The sequence below is a fragment of the Enoplosus armatus genome, chromosome 18 (genome assembly GCF_043641665.1).
Source record: "Enoplosus armatus isolate fEnoArm2 chromosome 18, fEnoArm2.hap1, whole genome shotgun sequence".
Classification (NCBI taxonomy): domain Eukaryota; kingdom Metazoa; phylum Chordata; class Actinopteri; order Centrarchiformes; family Enoplosidae; genus Enoplosus; species Enoplosus armatus.
In genome coordinates, this window is record NC_092197.1 from 6,856,984 (window position 1) to 6,875,953 (window position 18,970).

The 18,970-nt window shown below is 40.1% G+C and overlaps 1 protein-coding gene across 2 annotated transcripts; it reads left to right on the forward strand.

The window, feature by feature from the left end:
* Positions 1 to 626: 626 nt before the first annotated feature.
* On the forward strand, positions 627 to 18,318 carry LOC139301277 (lysosome membrane protein 2-like). Of its 2 annotated transcripts, XM_070924627.1 has the most exons (13): positions 627 to 982; positions 7,653 to 7,810; positions 8,761 to 8,908; positions 9,091 to 9,282; positions 9,467 to 9,558; positions 10,244 to 10,363; positions 13,409 to 13,587; positions 14,880 to 14,998; positions 15,371 to 15,444; positions 15,557 to 15,608; positions 15,891 to 16,043; positions 16,203 to 16,244; positions 16,628 to 18,318. In XM_070924627.1, exons 1-13 carry the CDS (start codon positions 860 to 862, stop codon positions 16,736 to 16,738), a joined length of 1,563 nt encoding a protein of 520 aa, XP_070780728.1. In that variant the 5' UTR covers positions 627 to 859; the 3' UTR covers positions 16,739 to 18,318. The 2 variants fall into 2 exon arrangements, with proteins under 2 accessions (XP_070780728.1, XP_070780729.1); XM_070924628.1 differs by lacking the exon at positions 16,203 to 16,244.
* The last annotated feature ends 652 nt before the right edge of the window (positions 18,319 to 18,970 follow it).

Below are 18,970 nucleotides of genomic sequence, written 5' to 3' on the forward strand. Positions count from 1 at the left end.
ACTGGAGAGCGCGCCACTTGTTTCTTATTGCCTCGCCTTTAGTGTGTGCTGTGTTTACAGGGGGAACACCTATAATTACAGACATTAAGTAAACTGTGACGGTCAAATAAACTGTTGATAGAAAATGAAAATAAATACACAATAATTACGCCCCTGTGACTAATAATAATTCATGTACGTAACTCGACTGGTAACATCTCGGTTTCAACAACGGTCTGCTGTCCGAGCTGAAGAAGCCACACGCTGCACTAACAGAGCTGTGAACTTTTGAGCGCACTCATAAAGATCCGGCTGGTTGTCCTTGACGCTGCGGGCGGAGGCGCGTTTACGGCGAATACTACACACGCGTACACTCCTCGTACCCCGCGGGGGCACAAACCGCCGCGGCCAATCAGCGTTCTCCTAGTGCGCAGGGAGGGAGAGACTTTTACAGCCCGCTACAAATATACTCCGTGGCACATTTGTTTTTCTTAATTGTACGCTCTTTCACGTCGCCACTTAAGACTGAGTCAAGGGAACCTCGTGATTGTCAAAGATAACCGCTTCATTATTAACCACAAGTAAACAGACTTTCTTTGCAGCTCTTTGTCAGCTGGAAACTCGGGAGGACGACCCACACATCTCCCACCGTTACCCGAAGAAACCTCTCTTCAACTTTTCAACAAAACGAAAGGGAAGGCGACGTCGGAGCTCTTATTTCACAGTCTGTGCAGCTATAGTGAGCTCTCTCTCTCTCTCTCTCTCTCTCTCTCTCTCTGCGAGTTGTGTAGGAAAACTAGCTTAACGTGCGGAAACCAACGTCTCCATTCATCCACGAGAGTCTCGCGCGCAGCTTTCTGTGTTGCCAGCACCTGCAGACATGACACGAAGACCCTGCGCGATTTATGCGGTCGGGGTCACCTGCGCTGTCCTGCTGGTCGCTGGGATTGGCTTAGTTGTGGCTCAAGTTTTCCGCACGATAATACACAACCGCCTCAAAAAGGTAACACACTTTCACCCTCAGAACTTTATATAAAAAAAACGTGTTTATGAAAGTCAGTATGAATGACAAATTGCATGCATTTTTCCTTTGAATGTACTGCTGTGTACAAGTGGAGTCTGTTGATAATGATAGAAAACATAGTTACAATGATGTGAGTGTACTGCATGTTCCTCATTTACAGACCCTCCTCTGTTTGCAAACTCTAGAAGATTAGATTGAAAGTTCATCTCTTTGTTTGGCTGTATTCACCCCAGACTATTAGCATTCATTAGAATACATATGTATGAGCTCACACCAGAGACTTAAGCACAAAATTGAACTGCATTGTGATGTAAACTGCGCTAACTCCATGACCCAGACACAGTACACAAACTTTTTATGCAGTTTATTTATTAGGCTGCCGTGTGTCATGAGCAACAGATGTCATGGTTACTCTCACATTGGAGTTCAGTGAGGATTATTATGACTTGTGATTTGTTGAAATGGACAGTGGTGTGCTGTGTGGTCCCTCCCAGAAGGAGTGGCTCTAATAAGCAGCTCAAACCCCTTGAGCTGGAGGTGGATGGGTTATTGTGGATTCAGTAGCCTTTTTGTACCGTCAGTACTTTCTCTTCCCCATAGTTAGATTACTCGATCAGTTTTAGTCTAAGCCACAGTGCCCTCCCCATTAGTTGTCACTGTAACGGACTTCAGATGGTAGATCCAAAAGAATTCCTAATGGCCCAAGGATGTGCTTTTCTTCCGTCAATACTTGTCTTGTCGTTATATCCTGAGGGGGTTCGAAGGCAAATTCCACAGCTAAGAACAAGTAAGAGCTGAGTCGGTATACAGCTTGTTCTTGGTATTTTTAACACGTTATAAGAAAATGCTGCTGTGAGCAAATCAGCACATGACAGGAAAAAGTGTCAATTTAGGGAACTCAGTGTGGAGTTTTGTCCAGGCCACTGTAATATCAATCAGCACACTTTACACACTGGTGAGGCTTGATTTACAAAGCCTCACTCAGACAGATTCCTCACCTCCATGTATTGATACGGCAGTAAGAATTGAGAAGGACAACATGAGCTGAACTGAAGAATATCCTGCAAAATAAACATGAGATGTAAAGAACTTGTTGCTGTTTGATCACGTTAAAGCATCTGCTAGGAGGCAAACATGAGGAAAAAATGTCCCATATTTTATAAACTGCTTATGTTCTGTATATAAAATCTTTATATGAAAAGTAACTAATAACTTTAGCTGTCAGATAAATGTAGTGAAGTAAATAATGCAATATTTGCTCCTGAAATGTGGTGGAATAGAAGTATAAAGTTGCAGAAAATTTAAATATTCAAGTAAAGTACAGTACAGCCTAAATGTAGTTCCACCACTGATTAGGTTAACGTATTGAAACAGGGGAGTGCAAGAAATGTATTTACTATGGGTTTACTTTCGTAACATGCACCACAAATTCCACATGGTTTGACGCTTTTTTTTCATGAGTTATTGTTGGAGGTTTGAGTTCATCTATCCAGCTCACTGAGGCAACTACTTCCTAAGAGTCCTCCCTGCAACACTCAAGTCTGATCATTCTCCTACAGCGGTTTGATGGTGAAAAGCTTTTAATACAAAGCAGGAGCAGGAAGTGTTGGGTTGAAATGAACGGATATACTAGAGAGCACGCCACTTGTTTGTTATTTCCTCCCCTGTAGTGTGAGCTGTGTTTACACTGGAAACACCTATAATTACAGGCATTATGTAAACTGTGATTGTCAAATAAAGAGTATCACACGCAGGCTCTTCTCCCTCAGTGCCTGACTTTAATTCATGTACGTACTCGGTTTCACTAACGGTCTGCTGTCTGAGCTGAAGAAGGCTGCACTAACAGCTGTAAACTTTTGAGCGCACACAAAATGATTCAACTGGTTGTCCTTGACGCTGCAGGTGGAGGCGCGTTAATGGCGAATACTCCACACATGCACACTCCTCGTACCCCGCGGTGAGATGACTTTAAAGCATCTGCTAGGAGGCAACTAATGATTCTTTTCATTCTCAATCAATCTTAGCAGTCCAAAACCCACATTTTCTGTCATGGAAGACTGAAGATCAGCAAATATTAATATTTAAGAAGCTGAAGCTGGTGGATTTTGCCATTTTGCTCAAAAAATTGCTTAAACGATTAATCGATTATCAAAAAAGTAGGTGATAAATTTAACCCTTTAACACAGTGTGTCGTCGGCGAGACAAAAAGGTGAGATGTTGCGCTTTAGAGCCAGGTTTAGGTTTTAAAGGGTTAAAACCTAAGCCTCAAAATATCCGCCTGGACTTTTTTGCTTATTTTGACGAGTGAAATTACCGTAATGACACCATATTGGCTGTAAAGCGCAGCTTCTCAGCTTTCAGAAACTGTTGGAATTTTTCCGATAGTGCAAACTGTGACGTAATTATGGTAATCCAAAGTGAGCTTGTGCAAACGTGTCTCCTACGACACTCTCTCTAATCGACTAATTGTTTCAGCTTGAAGAAATTATACTTTTATTGATTTATAGCTTTTTACTATAGACGTTTGAATAGTGCATATCCTAAACTGACTGTTTCAATGTGTTTAATTCTGCAGATGGTTTGCTCATCAATCCCAGAGGTGGAGAAATTCATGGACCACACACTCTTATTATCGAGTATTAAATACAAACATATGTAGTAGTTCTGTTTGGTTGCATCAGTGAAAGCATTTGCTCAGTGCCAGTAAACATGTAAGTTTAAGTCCAGAGATTTACTGGATTTCCAATATTTCCAGACTGTTAGTCAGTGAAGTTCAAAGCCTTCCCAGAAGGATCACTTTACTATGATAACAGTGCAGGCATGAAAATACTGTTGGCCCACATTCAGTGTTATCAAATGGCACACCTTCATCCTTATTTTCATATCTAACCAGCTTCTCCATAACAGGTATCAGATGAGAGGCTTAGCATTCACTTTAGAGGTCAGGGGACATATTCAGAAGGCATTCTGGTGCTGGGAGTTAGTCCTAATGCTGAAGAAAATGACATTTTCTTTGACTTTTATAGAGTTTTCTAAGGCAAATGGCTGCAGGAAGTGAAGATTGCTAATCATTGAGCAGGGATGATGTTTGTAGTTTATTTTCATCGCAGATGTGTTCATGTTTCAATGTCAATGGATGAATTAATGTCATTACACCATTTCATCACGCCTGAAATAATTTAATTTCCTCCGGCTGGGAGTACCGTTGAAATTGGCTCACCAGTAGCTGATCAAATAAATAAAAATCATCTTCATCAATGACAGTTTAGTCTTGTTTAACAACCATATTTACATGTACAATATTTACTTTTGGGCTCGGTTACATAGATAAATTATGCTATTTACTCAGTAGCCTTAAGACAGTCTGGTGGGGCTAAGCCTAAACACTTGGCTAAATGGAAAGCTATTTATGTAGTGGTTTATAAAGATACTTTTATGGACCCATCAGGAAAGCCCAAGTGCAATCTGTTGTCTACTGAGGGTATGGCCTTGGTGTCCTAAATTATCCAAATGTGTTATGCTGTTGCAGTTTATAGGGTTTAAAAATATTTTAGCAGAGGTTTTGGCTGCGGGAATTTGAAAGATTTGAGCTTTTCTTAACTAGTTTGGTGCCAGTGCTTGTTCAGAAGAAGTTTCAAGTTCGTGTGAACGGGGCTATTTAGCAAAAACTAATGCATCCAACGTGTACAATGTATGGCTATTGCTGCTGACACATTAATGACTCTGGAATGAAGACCTTTTTTTTTTATGTCAAAGTAGGTTGAAAAGTTGAATCAGGTGCAAACTAGACAGCATTAAACCTTTAAAAATGAATGCTGATTCTCTTGTTAACAAATGTTTTATAGTTTTATACTTGCAGAGAGAAACAGGATACATTACCCAAGCATTGATTTGGCAAAGCAGTTTCTGCCTCTCGAGAGTATTAATAACATCAAATCTTGTCAAAGTTCATTTTAATTTTAATACAAAGTCTCACCCAGTAAGGTCTATGTGTGGGTGTGAAACACATAGTGCTCACATGCATAGTTATCTACTAGCCTGGCAGGATGATTCATTTCAGCCGTATCAAGTTACCCCCTTACCCCAGTTGCACCAGTGTGAAGGATCTCATTCCATGGATACCCTCCTAGCAGTAGGCTCTCTTTGTGTGTTAAGCCTCTTTCACACTGCTAGATTTATTGGGAAACCAGCTGTGTTGGCAGCCCCTCATCTTCCATGTGAGTCAAGCGGGGTCAGTATGCAATGACCTGCTGATGAGGTGATGGTGAAAAATGACTTGTCCCTGATGAGGAATTTGGTAATTTTACATAGACTAGGCTAGACATAGCAGGTTAGCGCCCCCTTGCTGGTAGGCTGCTGGGTTTCCTTCAAAGTTTTTCAGCTTTGACAAACATTTTTAAGTTTTTATTCTTCATTTTACACTAAAGGTATTAAGCCAAGAAAGCCACCTCCTAACACCATATGGATGATTTGGTTATAATCCTGGGTCTTTACCAGTATTGAAAATAAAAATGCAGTTTATTTTGACAGTGTCACTAGATGAAAGGCCATGGTTGTTGTTGGTTATTAAGATATCTTGTTCTGGACCAAGGCCCCACAAACGTCTTAAATTACTTTAAGTAAATAAGAGGGCTAAGAGTCTACATCGATGCTAGCTGCTCTGTGTGCTGAATGCTAACATGCTGAAAATGACAACGCTAACATTCTGATGTTTAGTAGTTATAATGTTTACCATGTTCATCATCTTAGTTCAACGTGTTAGCATACTAACATTTGCTAATTAGCACTAAATACAAAGTACAGCTGAGGCTGATGGGGATGTCCCTAGTTTTGCAGGTATTCCTATATTCCTAGTATACATAAATGAAGTATTGGACAAACTGGAATTTTGACCTGATGGTGGCGCTAGATGAAAAGTCATGGGATCACCAAAATCAGTAGGATTTATTCTCCTTTCCATGAATGTTTGTACAAAATTTCACCCCCATGTTGAGATGTTTCAGCCTGGACCAAAGTGGTAGACCAACAGACATTGCCATCCATAGAGCCACGCCGTTAGTAGGGCTAAAAAATGTGTTATGTTCTAATGAATAAGAGAAACACATCATTGGATAATTTCCTTTTTAATTAATGTAATTCATGCTCTTTACAGTCTTTACAGTATTCAAACTACCTTCATTTGATTGTGTTAGTGAAAACGACGGATCTGCCACTGCAGCTAGTTGGTGGCCACTGGGAGTTACTGTCAATGTAAAACCTAAAAATCAACCTTAAAATTACTTTGATGGGTTCAGTGGGAGCAGGGCTGGACTACATTTCAACTGGTAGAGCTTTCTCAGGTGTTTGGACACTGCTGAGGCAAACCCATTTAGAGTATGCAAAGCTTGTGCACCACAACTGGAGGGTTTAATGAATAGCCTCTTGCTGTGCCCAGTGTTATTCATGTCTATGTATTTGCCTGTCTCAACATCAAAGCACTAGCAGTATGTGTATTTGTGTATTCACCTGCTACATGTGTTTTCAAATAGGGAGTGGTGTAAGAGTACCGGTGGTAAGTACTGAGATAAGAGGGTTTCTCTGTTCCTGTTTTTCATGCTGTATTTCATGTAGCATGCTGGGAGGGTTACCATATTGATTGTTCCAACCATGAAAGGATGATATAGAAAGACCATGCTCTCTCTTCCTCGATCTAAGGTGACAGCTTTATTGTCCTTGGCTACTCAGCTAAACTTTTGTCTCTGAACAAGTAGAAGGGACCCCAAAGGAGGAGGAGGCCTGTACTCAGTGGGCCCTGAAGTAATGGGACTTGTTGGTGTGTTCAGCTCTTTCAGGCTTATTTCATACTGAAGTATTGCTTTTAACTTTAACACAAATCTGACACAATTAGGCCAAAGTGAGATTTCCTCTCGATGTTTTGTCAAAAGAAATACTAATCTTCTCGCCCCCTTCCTTCTTCTCTCACCCCCTGTGTTTTCCAATTCCTCAAAAGTTTCCTGCAGTGAGTCGGGTTATCCTTGTCCAGAGCCAGTGACATCTGCTGTGACAATTTTCTAGCATACTGTGTAATGAAACATTGTAGTACAAGTTTGTGTCTGCGCTGCACTTCCAGGGCCTCATAAGGCTCAGTCCTGAGGAATGTGGCTCAGATCATTAAGGTCGCAGTCCTGTGCAACCAGTGGGCATCCAGCTCTCTGCATCACATGATATGTCAGCGGCTTTCCCAGAGTGCCCGTTGTTATTGGCAACCGCAGACAATGAAACTGTGGAAGGGTCTCCCCTAATACCATTCATGTGTGCAGCCAATGCTCTTGTCTGACGCTCAGACAGCAGCTCCCCTCCACCACCCCCCAAGGATGTTTTTGTTCTTTGGGTTGTTTTTACTAGGAACAAATTGTGGGAACTGAAATTCAAAACATGTGTTCGCTATTGCAAAACCCTATGCAGCAAATGTATCTTCAGTTGAAAGCCACCTCAAAAGAAAATACTTCTGTTTACAATAAAATCATATATCCAGCTGTAGTATGTTTCATTGAAGTATTTTGTGTAGTCTGTGTTTATGCATTAATTTGAAGCTTTTCACAACCATATTTATGTGTCTGAATGAATTATGTGTAATTTAAACTGAGATATGCTCTTTATGTCTCAACAGGAGATTGTTTTGGTAGAGGGCAGCCGTGTGTTCGAGTCATGGAAAACCCCTCCCCCTCCTGTCTACATGGAGTTTTTCTTCTTCAATGTGACCAACGTGAAAGAGTTCCTTCAAGGGGCCAAGCCAGAGGTCAATCAGGTTGGACCCTACACATACAGGTGGGATGCAAGAGCACATTAATGTACACGGAAGTGCTCAGGCTGCCACAAAGAAAGCCACACGTGTCTCACATGAAACTTTGTTCTCAAATATGTGATGTTTTCACGTATGTATTTACTGTATAACTCTGTCCTACTTTAGAGGCCAAATTTCAAGGGTGATACAGAGACCACACATATAATATCTACCTAAACCAGACTGTGACTGAGAAAATAGTTTTTTAAAATGTTTGTTTTACTTGGCTTCTTCCTGCAATGCTGTTGAAATGAGCCCATTATTTGCTCAGCACCTATGTAAACTGAAAAAGGGACGTCTGCTTCATCTCTTGTTGTCTATTAAGTCACTCTTATTTTAAGCATAAACAAAATGCCACAATGGTTAATTTTATTAGCTGTTTGTAAGATTACACTAAATATCAGACAGGGATATATACAGAATCTTGTTTCATATCCTTTCTTGTCTGTCATGTGAGTGCTGACAAGAAACTTTGTGTAGATTAGTCATTTGGAATAGCTTCTAATGCACCCACTGAAACCCTTAAATAAATATCAAGGTTCACTGTTGAAGCACCAGAAATGTTACAACAGCCACAGTGCATGGTGGCGCAGTGGTTAGCACTGTCGCACGGGAGGTAGAGCAGGGTAGAGCAGGTTGGGGGTTAGATCCCCGGCTCCCCCCGTCATGTCGAAGTGTCCTGATCTGTAAAGCGCTTTGGGAACTGTTAAGGTTGAAGAGCGCTATATAAGTGAAGACCATGTCAGCATAATCTAGCCCTGCCACCTAACCTATACTGCATTTAACTTTATTTTAATCCATTAATATGTAACGTTAACCTAAATGTATGTGCAATGCTTCTTGAGTTTGCTGAACTGGTTGCTCTTTGCAACCGGAATGATCCGAGTAAGCTCAATGAAAAGTGATAATCTTGTGTTTTATTGTGTTTGTGCAGGGAGTACAGGTATAAGGACAATGTGAGCATGTTGGAAAATAATGCAAAAGTATCCGCATACAACACCAAAAGCTTTGTGTTCCTGAGAGAGAAGTCTGTGGGTGACCCCGCTGTGGATAACATCACCACTGTCAACATCCCTTCTTGGGTGAGTCATGAACTAAAGGTCTTAGACAAGTAGAGGAAAGTGGAAATCTAAGAAGGGGTAAGTGGAGTGTGTGTTTTATAACTTCCTTCTGCATTTTGTATATTGTTTTCTCAATCCCACCACAATCCCCACCAACACCCTCCCCCTCATCCTGCATTCTCCGCTCTGCTCCGCTTCTCTAGGCTGTAATGACCAAGGTGAAAGGGAGTTTCTGGAAGTCCTCCATGGTGTCCATCTGGATGAACTCTTTAGGGAGTGGTCTCTTCACTACTCGCACTGTGGATGAATTGCTGTGGGGCTACGAAGATCCCTTGCTGTCCCGCGTCGCCTCCACCAATCCTGAGGTGGAGAAGATCTTTGGCCTCATGTACAAGGCATGTACAACTCTACAACCTCAGCTGGATTTTGTTCATGGATTACGAAAAGGAAGATCTATGAATCCGTTTTTTGGTTAATTCCTCCATGAAATCCAGTCACTCTGCAGGAGGTGTTTTCTATTATAAGAAATGTTGAAAAAATGTACACATTTTAATGACCTAAATCTTTGGATCTATTTAGAAAAATGGAAGTAACGATGGGGAATTTGTCTACCACACTGGGGAGCAGAACTACATGGATTATGGCCGTGTCGAAACATGGAAAGGCCAAAGGTAACACTGTTGCAGTCTCACACAAACACACACTCCCTCTCTGTCTTCATCCATTGTAATGGAACTTAATTGGGTAACCTTTGGATTTAAAAAGTTTCTCAAATCAACTGCTTTTTGCCAATAATACGGGAGTACTGGCTGGATATGTCTGTTTTCCTGTTAGTCTTGGTACATAGCACAGAGTAGGACATCCTGGTACTCAGAATGCCTTAATAATGCCTTTTTAGTGACCTTTCTTAACCCATTTTATTCTCTCAGTTCCCCTGCAGTTGCTAATGACCCTTCTTACCCCTGGGAAACCACATTTTTCAGCTTACTTTCAGATAAGAATATGTTTATTCATCAAAACATTTCTGTTGTAATTTGCTGCTATTAAGATTTACATGATAATGGTGTTGATAGAAGGGTTTTTGAAAACAGCATACCCAGCCAAAAATAATCAAAATATTTTTATTCTGTGATAAATACAAATCTGGAGTAGAGCTGTCATATAAGCATTCTGCCTCAGTCTGAAAAATGTTTTTGGTTGCTTTGCAGGCAGCGTACATTTCTTAGAAACATTTAATCAGTGCCCAAAGAGGTACAATCTGTATGAACATTATGCCTTTTTTTAAATTGCATAAATGCTGTCTTGATGCAGTTTTAAAAAGAATGCTCATGTTTGTGACAACATGTTGTTTTGCAGCCAGCTGACCTTTTGGAAGTCTAACCAAAGCAACAGCATCAATGGATCAGATGGAAGTGCTTTCCATCCTCTGCTGAACAAGAATGAACGCATCTACATCTTCACTCCAGACCTCTGCAGGTACAGTTTAGCTCAGTTTAGTGCCGTCCTGCAGCCTACTGCTCCCATGTGGCATCACTTTAAGATATATGAATCACCACACTCAGCCATTGCTATTATAGTTTCTTACGAAATAGTGTGTGGTGAGGTTATGAAGCGATGTCTATTTCTGATACATGACCTGGCCTGAAAGTGTTGGACTCAACTCGCCACACAGCAGGAGGGGGGCTTTTATATCTGGTATGGAAATATGTTCACAGGCCTTGGATCCCATGGATTGTTATCATAACATCCTGATCGTTTACAAACAGCACCACAGGTGACGTCTGTTTTCTCATCAAGGCTTTACTGCCTATACTGCGCAGGCTTTTTGAAAGGCTAACATGCCAGTTTCCAGGAAACACTTACTTGAAGAGGAATGTTGGTCTACAGTGTGGTATAGAGATGGAAGGTGAGTGAGTGAGGAAAGGGAAGGAAACTGTGGGAGTGAGAATTGGGGAAAAGTATTGTATTGATTTGTGCTGAGCACATGTTCACAGCAGTGGGAGAAAAGTTGTTTGGAACAACCAGGTTTCATTATGCTTTCAGTGTGCAATGGGCTGTATGCGTCTGGCCAGTTTTTTGTGTAACTTCTGGGAAGTCTCTGCCAGACATGTTCCCTATTAATGCTCGTGAGGACATTCAGATTTGGAGGGTTTCAGAATTAGGATGTCTTCATTGAAAGCTTGAAGAATGTGAACTGCCTCTCACACAGTGACTAACTCATGAATAGTTCCTTGGGATTTCATTTCGTAAATGCTAAGCCTTGGTGCTGGCTTCACTGATGTGTCCTTGTTCTTGCTGATGATGAGAGCTTCTAATTTGGAAAATAACCTTGACCTAAAAAATACAAGCTGCTGCGGACATCTTCCCCTTTTTGTTGAGGGTGGAAAGAATCTGTTGGAGTGGCATGGTTTTAACTTTGACTCTGATTGGACCTGTGTCAAAAACCCTTCTCCCAAATGTTTACACTTTCACCTACTTATTCATTGCCTGGTGGCTTCATCATGACTGTCTGTGTTATTGTGACTAAAGGAAAGGCCCCCTCCCTGTTTTCTGTACTTTTTTTTAACCATAATTTGAAGAGGAAATGTTCCATTAAGTCATGTGTTAACCTTTCGCACAGACAGTTTGGCTCAAGTTTTTTCAGCATTAAGCCCCCGTAAGAGTAGCTCAACACCACTTAAAACACGTGTTTAGTTAAATGACATCTGGGACTGATCTGTAGGATAAAAAAAGGGCTCCCATCTGTGACCTGACAGGGTAGTAACCCCTTGGTCCAGTGAAAGACAGCTGAGCCACAAAAACCTCAAGATTTTGACGAATTGCAGACAGGTGTCATTGTTCAAATACCAACTTGCCTTTTCCCATACATTAATCTTTCCTCTAGCTATGATCCTTCATTTAAAAGACTTGATTTGATTTAAACAGATAAACAGCCAATCCTTTCCAAATATTCACAAAACAAAAAAAGAAGCAAACCAAAACAAAAGACACCGACTCAATCTGACACATAAACACATAAAATGAAATAAAATAAAACAAACTATAAATAACATGTAACACACACACAAGGTGTTATGAATAGATTTGAAGCATGACACAGGATAGAAACACTTAAAGTGTTAATATAACATACTTCCATAGTGATCCTGGCCGTACATTCCCCCATCTCTCCTCTTTCCATTCCCTTTAAAGGTTTTTTACATCTGTCATACAAAAAGCATCTCACGTCATCTTATCAGGTATTACAAATTTTGGCCCCCCACACATTTAGATCCAAAGGGACCAAATCTTAGCTTTGTTTATTTGAAATTAATTCACACTGTAACATTTTCTCATGCCCAGTTGTACAAGCCAGAGGCTTTCAAAGTCCTGTGAAGAAACACATAAAGCTTTTGACTTGGCTTCTCTCATGAAGGTCAAGGGAAAGGTCAGTACAGTATTGTTGCACGATTGGTGGGCTACGTAGCGAAGAGCCTCATCCTCCCGGCCAGTTGGCAGACACTGTATAGACTTCTTTGTTCTCACTGAGAATCGCTGGGATTTCCTAAACAGAACAGAACTGCGGAGACACATAGAGCAAGGAATAACTGCTCACAATTGTGTAATTCTCTTGGAAGCAGTAAAAACACAACAGACATTAAAATATGATTAGATGATATGATTTCTCCACTCCTGGTACAAAAGGGAAGGTCAACACCACACTATAGCATTATTTCCGCCATATGTTGAACTCCCAACAGGATTTCAGCATAATGGTAAAGCCAGTTTCTCTCTTGAAAGTCAAAGTCATAATTTTTCCACACTAAATGAAGGGCTCAACCTCTTAATTTCATTTCTTGTGCCTTTGGTGGCCATTTTAGTGGTTCATTAGTGAGATAATAAGAGAAGAGAAGTGAGTTTCTGGTGTCAAAGTTAAAATCGACTAGTTGACTGGTTGACAAGCCATGTAGAGCGGGAGCCAACTCCAGCAGAATGTTTTTATTTATTTATTCTATGCAGCAAACCTCTTTTGTGAAATGTATTGACCTTTTAATGCCATTTGTTGACTCCACACTTAGCCGAGCAGCACACAGTTAAGCGTGTGTGTGCATACCTGGAAATGGTTTTAATATTAATGTACTAAACGTACACAGAAATATTATTACAGTAAATTTATAGAGCTGTTTGTGTTTTTATCACTCATGTGCCTGCACCGGCCCTTGTGGAGAAATCACTGTGATATCCTATTTGTGCTTCTAACTGCTACACTTTTGAAAGACATTAATAAAAAAAAGATGTTATCATTAAATTGATAATACAGACTAATACAGCTGGCAGTGTTTCTACTGTCTTAACTCAGAATGGTAATATGGTAACTGTTGTTGAAACAAATACACAGCAATAAAACGTTGATATTAGAATGTTGAGCAATAAAATGATAACACAGTGGTAAACAGAGATGAATAGAACAAGGATATAATAAATCAGAAAATTTCGATTTCGTTTCATTATGTCCTCTAATGCTCTTGCTTTACTCCCCAGGTCGATCTACATGGAGTTTGAGAAAGATGTAGAGGTGAAAGGAATCCCAGCCTACCGCTTCACACCACCGCGCTCTGTTTTGGCCAGCAAAGAGGAGAACCCGGCCAATGAGGGTTTCTGCGTCAGCCCACAAGAGTGCCTGGGAACTGGCCTTCTTAAAGTCAGTCCCTGTCGGAAAGGTAAGTGTCAGCTTGTGCAGCGTATTTTCCGCACTTTGCTCTTTAACATGCCTCTCTCAAAATACTCCGGGTGCCTGCTATGAGTTCAACATCTTTACATTCTCCTCTCTAACCTTTCCTAACCTTTAGCTGTACATCCTACACACAGCCTCTGCGCTTTCTAGTAGACATGTACCTTTAATTTGAAAGCTACTGAAGATCTATTTTATTTGTCTTGCTCTGTTCTTTCTAACTGATAATAAACTTAGCAGTCAAGTCCTCCTTTTTTTCCCTTCCTACTATCACCAGCACTAATACCCCCTAAATGACCCATGTGACACAGCTCTCCAGCCCTCTCCACTCCTCAGGCACCATCTGACCATGACTGGCCCAGTAGCTGAGGGGGCAGTAAGCCCTGTCACCTGATTCTGGCCTTGAATATGACCAGAAATTACCTCAGTGCCCGATTTTACTGCCCAAAAGTTTTATTTCTTAAGGATTATCATTCCCTGTGAAAGAACAATACCAGTCTTTTAACTTGTTTTACACATTTTATACTCCTCAGGTGAGGAGGATTTAAAAGAGTGTGCAGAGGGTTAAGTTTAGGGTCAGGTGTTTAGGAATGCACACAATGATTAATTGCAGTCAAGTATACCAATACAAATATGAGTATGTGTGTGTGTGTGTTTGCACTACAGTGACCTTGTAAGTTGCCACGGGGACAACCTCTCAGGTGACTGGGTGTCCAATGTTTTTGACAGAAGTCTGTTGCCAAACACAAGAGCAGGAAAACTGTCACCTCTGCCCCACTTAATCAGCACCTCTAACTGTGGCACCATCTGACTTTGTTGTTGCTCAGACACAAGCTGGACTACTTTTGTTGTTGCTGAACAACAGAAGTCCAGAATGACTTTGTCTGACATTGCACAGTTGGAACCTAACCAAGAATTTTTCACTTGACCCTTAATTTGTTTTACAAGCAGGGTTGTGGTCCTTTTGTTTGTTTTCCTAGACCCTAAGTAAAGTTTTGCGTGTCCTGCAACGGAAGTCAGATTATATCGCGAGGACTGCTTCCTAAATGATCTGCTGTTTGCTATGTCCTGATTGACAGCCACGCTGTCACAGAGGATGAAGCACACAATTTCTCATTGCTGATATTTTCGCCACTTAATAAAGCAGAGAAAGGAGAACTTATGTTGTGACTCATCAGTTTACGGTAGAGATAAAAATAATGCTTCGCTCAGCTTAATGTTGTCCCTTTTTGCTTCTCTCCTGAATCCTCTCGTCTCCTCTCGTCTCCTCTTCTCACATAGGTGCCCCAGTGGTCGCCTCCTTTCCTCATTTTTACCTGGCAGATTCTAAATATGTGGCTGCCATTGAAGGATTGTCCCCTCAAAGACAACATCACCAAACGTTCCTGGACCTTAACCCGGTAAGCCACCGGGCCACAGTATCAGCCTCACATGCTCTTTTTACCCTGCAGTTATGATTAGTAACATTAATGCTGTGACTAATTTTTCTTGGTCACACGACACATTTAAAGCCACTATTGAAATATGTAGCAATCTGGCTTTTTTTTTTTAACTGTGTTGAGAGGAGTGCCATGCATTAAGATGTACTGCTACGCCACCTAGTGGCGTACAAGTAGTAGTACAGAAGTTTATCACCTGCATTGTTGACATCGACATCGACATCCCCATTGTACTCATGAGACAGTGTGATAGATTTAGTGTTGTTGTCTGTTCTGTTGATACAATACTTTACATTATTAACACTATGTTTTATTTTATTTTTATGCATGCAGACGACTGGAGTGATTGTACGTGCAAACAAGAGAGCACAGGTGAACGTCTTGCTCAGCAGAATCCCCGGATTCCCGTGAGTATCTGCATCCAAACACAAGCTATACACTATTATCTTATAGTACTGATGTATATGTGTCTGTGCTGTATATGATCGCTTCTCACTCTTTTCATTGTATTCATAACAGGAAAACTAGAGGCCTGAATGACACAGTCTTTCCCGTCATGTTCCTCAATGAGGTAAGAAACATTAAAGACATGCTGACACCCATACTTGTATCCTGTAACTGCTGCTGTTAGTTGTTATATATTTGTTTTTCTTGTTTTTCTTGAAGAGTTTGGGGCAAAAATCTTTCCCAAAATGAATATGTAGCATTTCATGCATAGGGAAACCACATTTAAACAGCACAAATCAGGTTTAAATCAATAGAAAGTGTTACATACAAGACGCTAAACCAGTCACTAGTAATATACAAGTTTCCCCTCCATAATGTATCTTTCACATTGTCTTTTAATTCACAGAGTGTGGTGATTGACGATGCTTCTGCGGCAAGAGTACACAAGCTGTTGGTCATTGTCACTGTAGTGTCCAACTTTCCGCTCATTATTGTGGGACTAGGTGCCATTTTGCTTGTAGTCCTCATCATCCTCCTGGTCCGGGCGCGCAAACAGAAGGTGCGACACCACTTCTCACCTGATTTTATCCTAACAGCCCACCATTTGCTTGTCCCAATAATTACTGATTGTTAATTTTTGTGTAATTCATTCAGTTGCTTAACCACACACTAATGGCACTGTGCATGTATTTATCACTGTATCACTGTCTCCGTGCAGAATGAAGTTAAGCGCATTGTGTTTACCAAGCCTCTCTATGCTGTAAGTCCTTATGGTTATTTTGCTGCTTTGTTTAATTCTCTATGTTGTCTTTGCTTTATTCAATCTTCTATCTTTACTATATTGATTACTTATCTTCCATATGCATCTTTAATCTCAGTTTTCAGTGTGCCGTTAAATGACTTTCACTCCTCCTGAAATAATTTGGGTGCTGTACAGTAAACCTATTGTTTGGTTTTAAAACATTAACATAATGTAGTAATACTAAATGTCTATGTAAGTACTGTAAAAATGTCACTCGTATTGTAAGATGGTACGTTCAAGGACATCAGCCCTTTTTGATAACAGGTATGACTGTACAAAGTTAAAGTGTCATCAGATCAGTTGTCAATACTTGTTTTTTTATCCTTAATCTCTCACTACAGAGCTCCACTGAAGATGACACTTCTTACTCTCCAGTCAGTGACAAGGAAAAGGAAGACCCCCAAAATGGAACCTATATTGGTTTGACACCTAAGGCTGACCCACAAGCTTGAGAAGGGTGGGAGGGACTGGTTAGATGGGGGCTTTGTACATCGATAACCCTCAGAATTGCAAATAGGGATTTGGGTTTTCAGGAGAGAAAAAAAATCCATCATAGAAAATTGTCAATATCGTCTTTGTAATTGGAAATCTCAGGGGAGGGGAGAATGTTTTTAGTCTCAAACATACTGTGCTGTATGTACTTAAGTTTAGCCATGGAGAGCTACCTAAAGTATGTTCTCTAATGAGTAGAGGTGCAGGGCGCACTCTGTAGTGGTCCTAAACAAACAAAACACACCCTTTTAAACACCCTTAAGGTGTGGGATCAAATTGATTTTAGTGATGTGGCCTCACGTAATTCTCTGATTGCCTAGATTAGATTCGTGTCTTCAGATTTTGGCGACTGGCTACTATGTAAAAAGGCATAGAGGGTGATTTGGGACCAGGGTAAAGTCACAAACTGAGTTTTTTTAGACATCATACGTCACTCTCAGGGGGCCTCTGCTTAGATACTATCAAACATTATTAAAGCAGGAGAGAGGAGCAAAACATACAGCATGTATTATCTTTGTGAAGACATTTAAATTAATTCAGTATTACTATGTTTCATTTGCATTTCATCCTAAGCTAAATGTTACAAAACATTTTTTCATGGCTCATTATTATTTTCTATCCATGCACTGTATTTAGAGAGATACCTGTGCACATCATTATCACCATACCTGAAAATCCTGTAGTATGGCATATTTTTGTATATATACAGTGTAAGATGTGTTAAACTGCTTACATTCCTCTCAGTGTATGATGGGAATGAATATCAGACAGAACGCTGTATATATTGGATACTATAATTTATGTAAAATAAGAAGTCCTTCTCATTTTTTGTAAATGTTGAATGTAGAAATGTTTGAATGAGGAACATCTGAAGTTAGAGCTTCACAAATGTCTTCTAGTGCCATAATCAGTGACACTTTGATCAGCCATCTAAAGCCCTGAATATAACAGGATTTTATGGTTGAAGCAATGATTCATCCACTACTGAATTTATGTGTTGACAGTATTTTTGCCCTGTGTAACTGCTTATAGTATGTGACGTGGCCATATGTAATTCAGCTTACTATCATTTCAAAATGAAATGTTTTTTGTGCTGTTGTTGAAGGCCTTACCAGCATTATTGGTGCTGAATATGAACACCAAACAAACTTTTTTTTTTTTTCCAATGTTTGTTAAATGTCTGTGACAGACTTTCATGAACTCATGTCAGGTGTCCAGCCATTGCAGCTCAAAGCTAATGAGGGTTCAACATGAAAAAACACTATAGCTGTGCCTTTTAAATGAATCAGTGTTACTGGATTTGTTTTGCCTTTCATAGAACTCACATGTTTTGTGCAAACCGCCATGTTGTACCAACAAATCTACTCTCAAGTGCATATCGTTTTCTTCCAGATACCAAAAACAAAACTGAGCCTGAAGCTGTTTTTATAGTCGGCAGGGTCAAACTGCACTTGAATGATAGATTGTTGAACAGCTTTCTCACTCAAGGCTGGTGGAAATGTTAGATTTCAGGTGCCATTAAATGTAATTTAGAAAATGATGCAGAATTCCTTCATTTGAATTGTGATGAGCCCAGCTTCTATTACTGCTCTTCTTCTTAGTTGTAGCATTTTAAGGATGAATGAGTTGCTTTATACCACTTCGTCACCACATGCACTCTAATAATCAGCCATGAATATATCAGACAGTAGTGGAGAAGCTGTAACACCTTTCATTTAAATTGTTTTGCTTCCTCTTTTGATTTTACTATTTGCGTTTGATTGACTTTAATTCAATTATGTACAATAAGAAGACTGAATGAAAACAAACAAATCATGGAGAGTGCATAATGTAGTGTCATCATAAATTCATGAGAAGGCGAATTAATGGATAAGTCAATCAATTTTTATGCAAAAAACAACAGTATTACACAGTATTATTATTGTGGTTGAAGAGGTTACATTTTTTTGTTACGTTGGTAAAACCAAAACACAGAAAGCACCATATGGACTGTACACTGGGCTACTTTGTACCACACTTTGATCACAGATTGTACTTTCTGAAATTATCGTTACTGCTATAACCACATATTCTTCTGATTGTCAGCTTGTTTTGAAATGTTGACTGTTAATACTGTTTTCACTGTGTACACAGAAAATAAAAGTAGTTTCAGTAAATATGTCCTTTCATCATTTAAGCCTTTTTGTCATTGT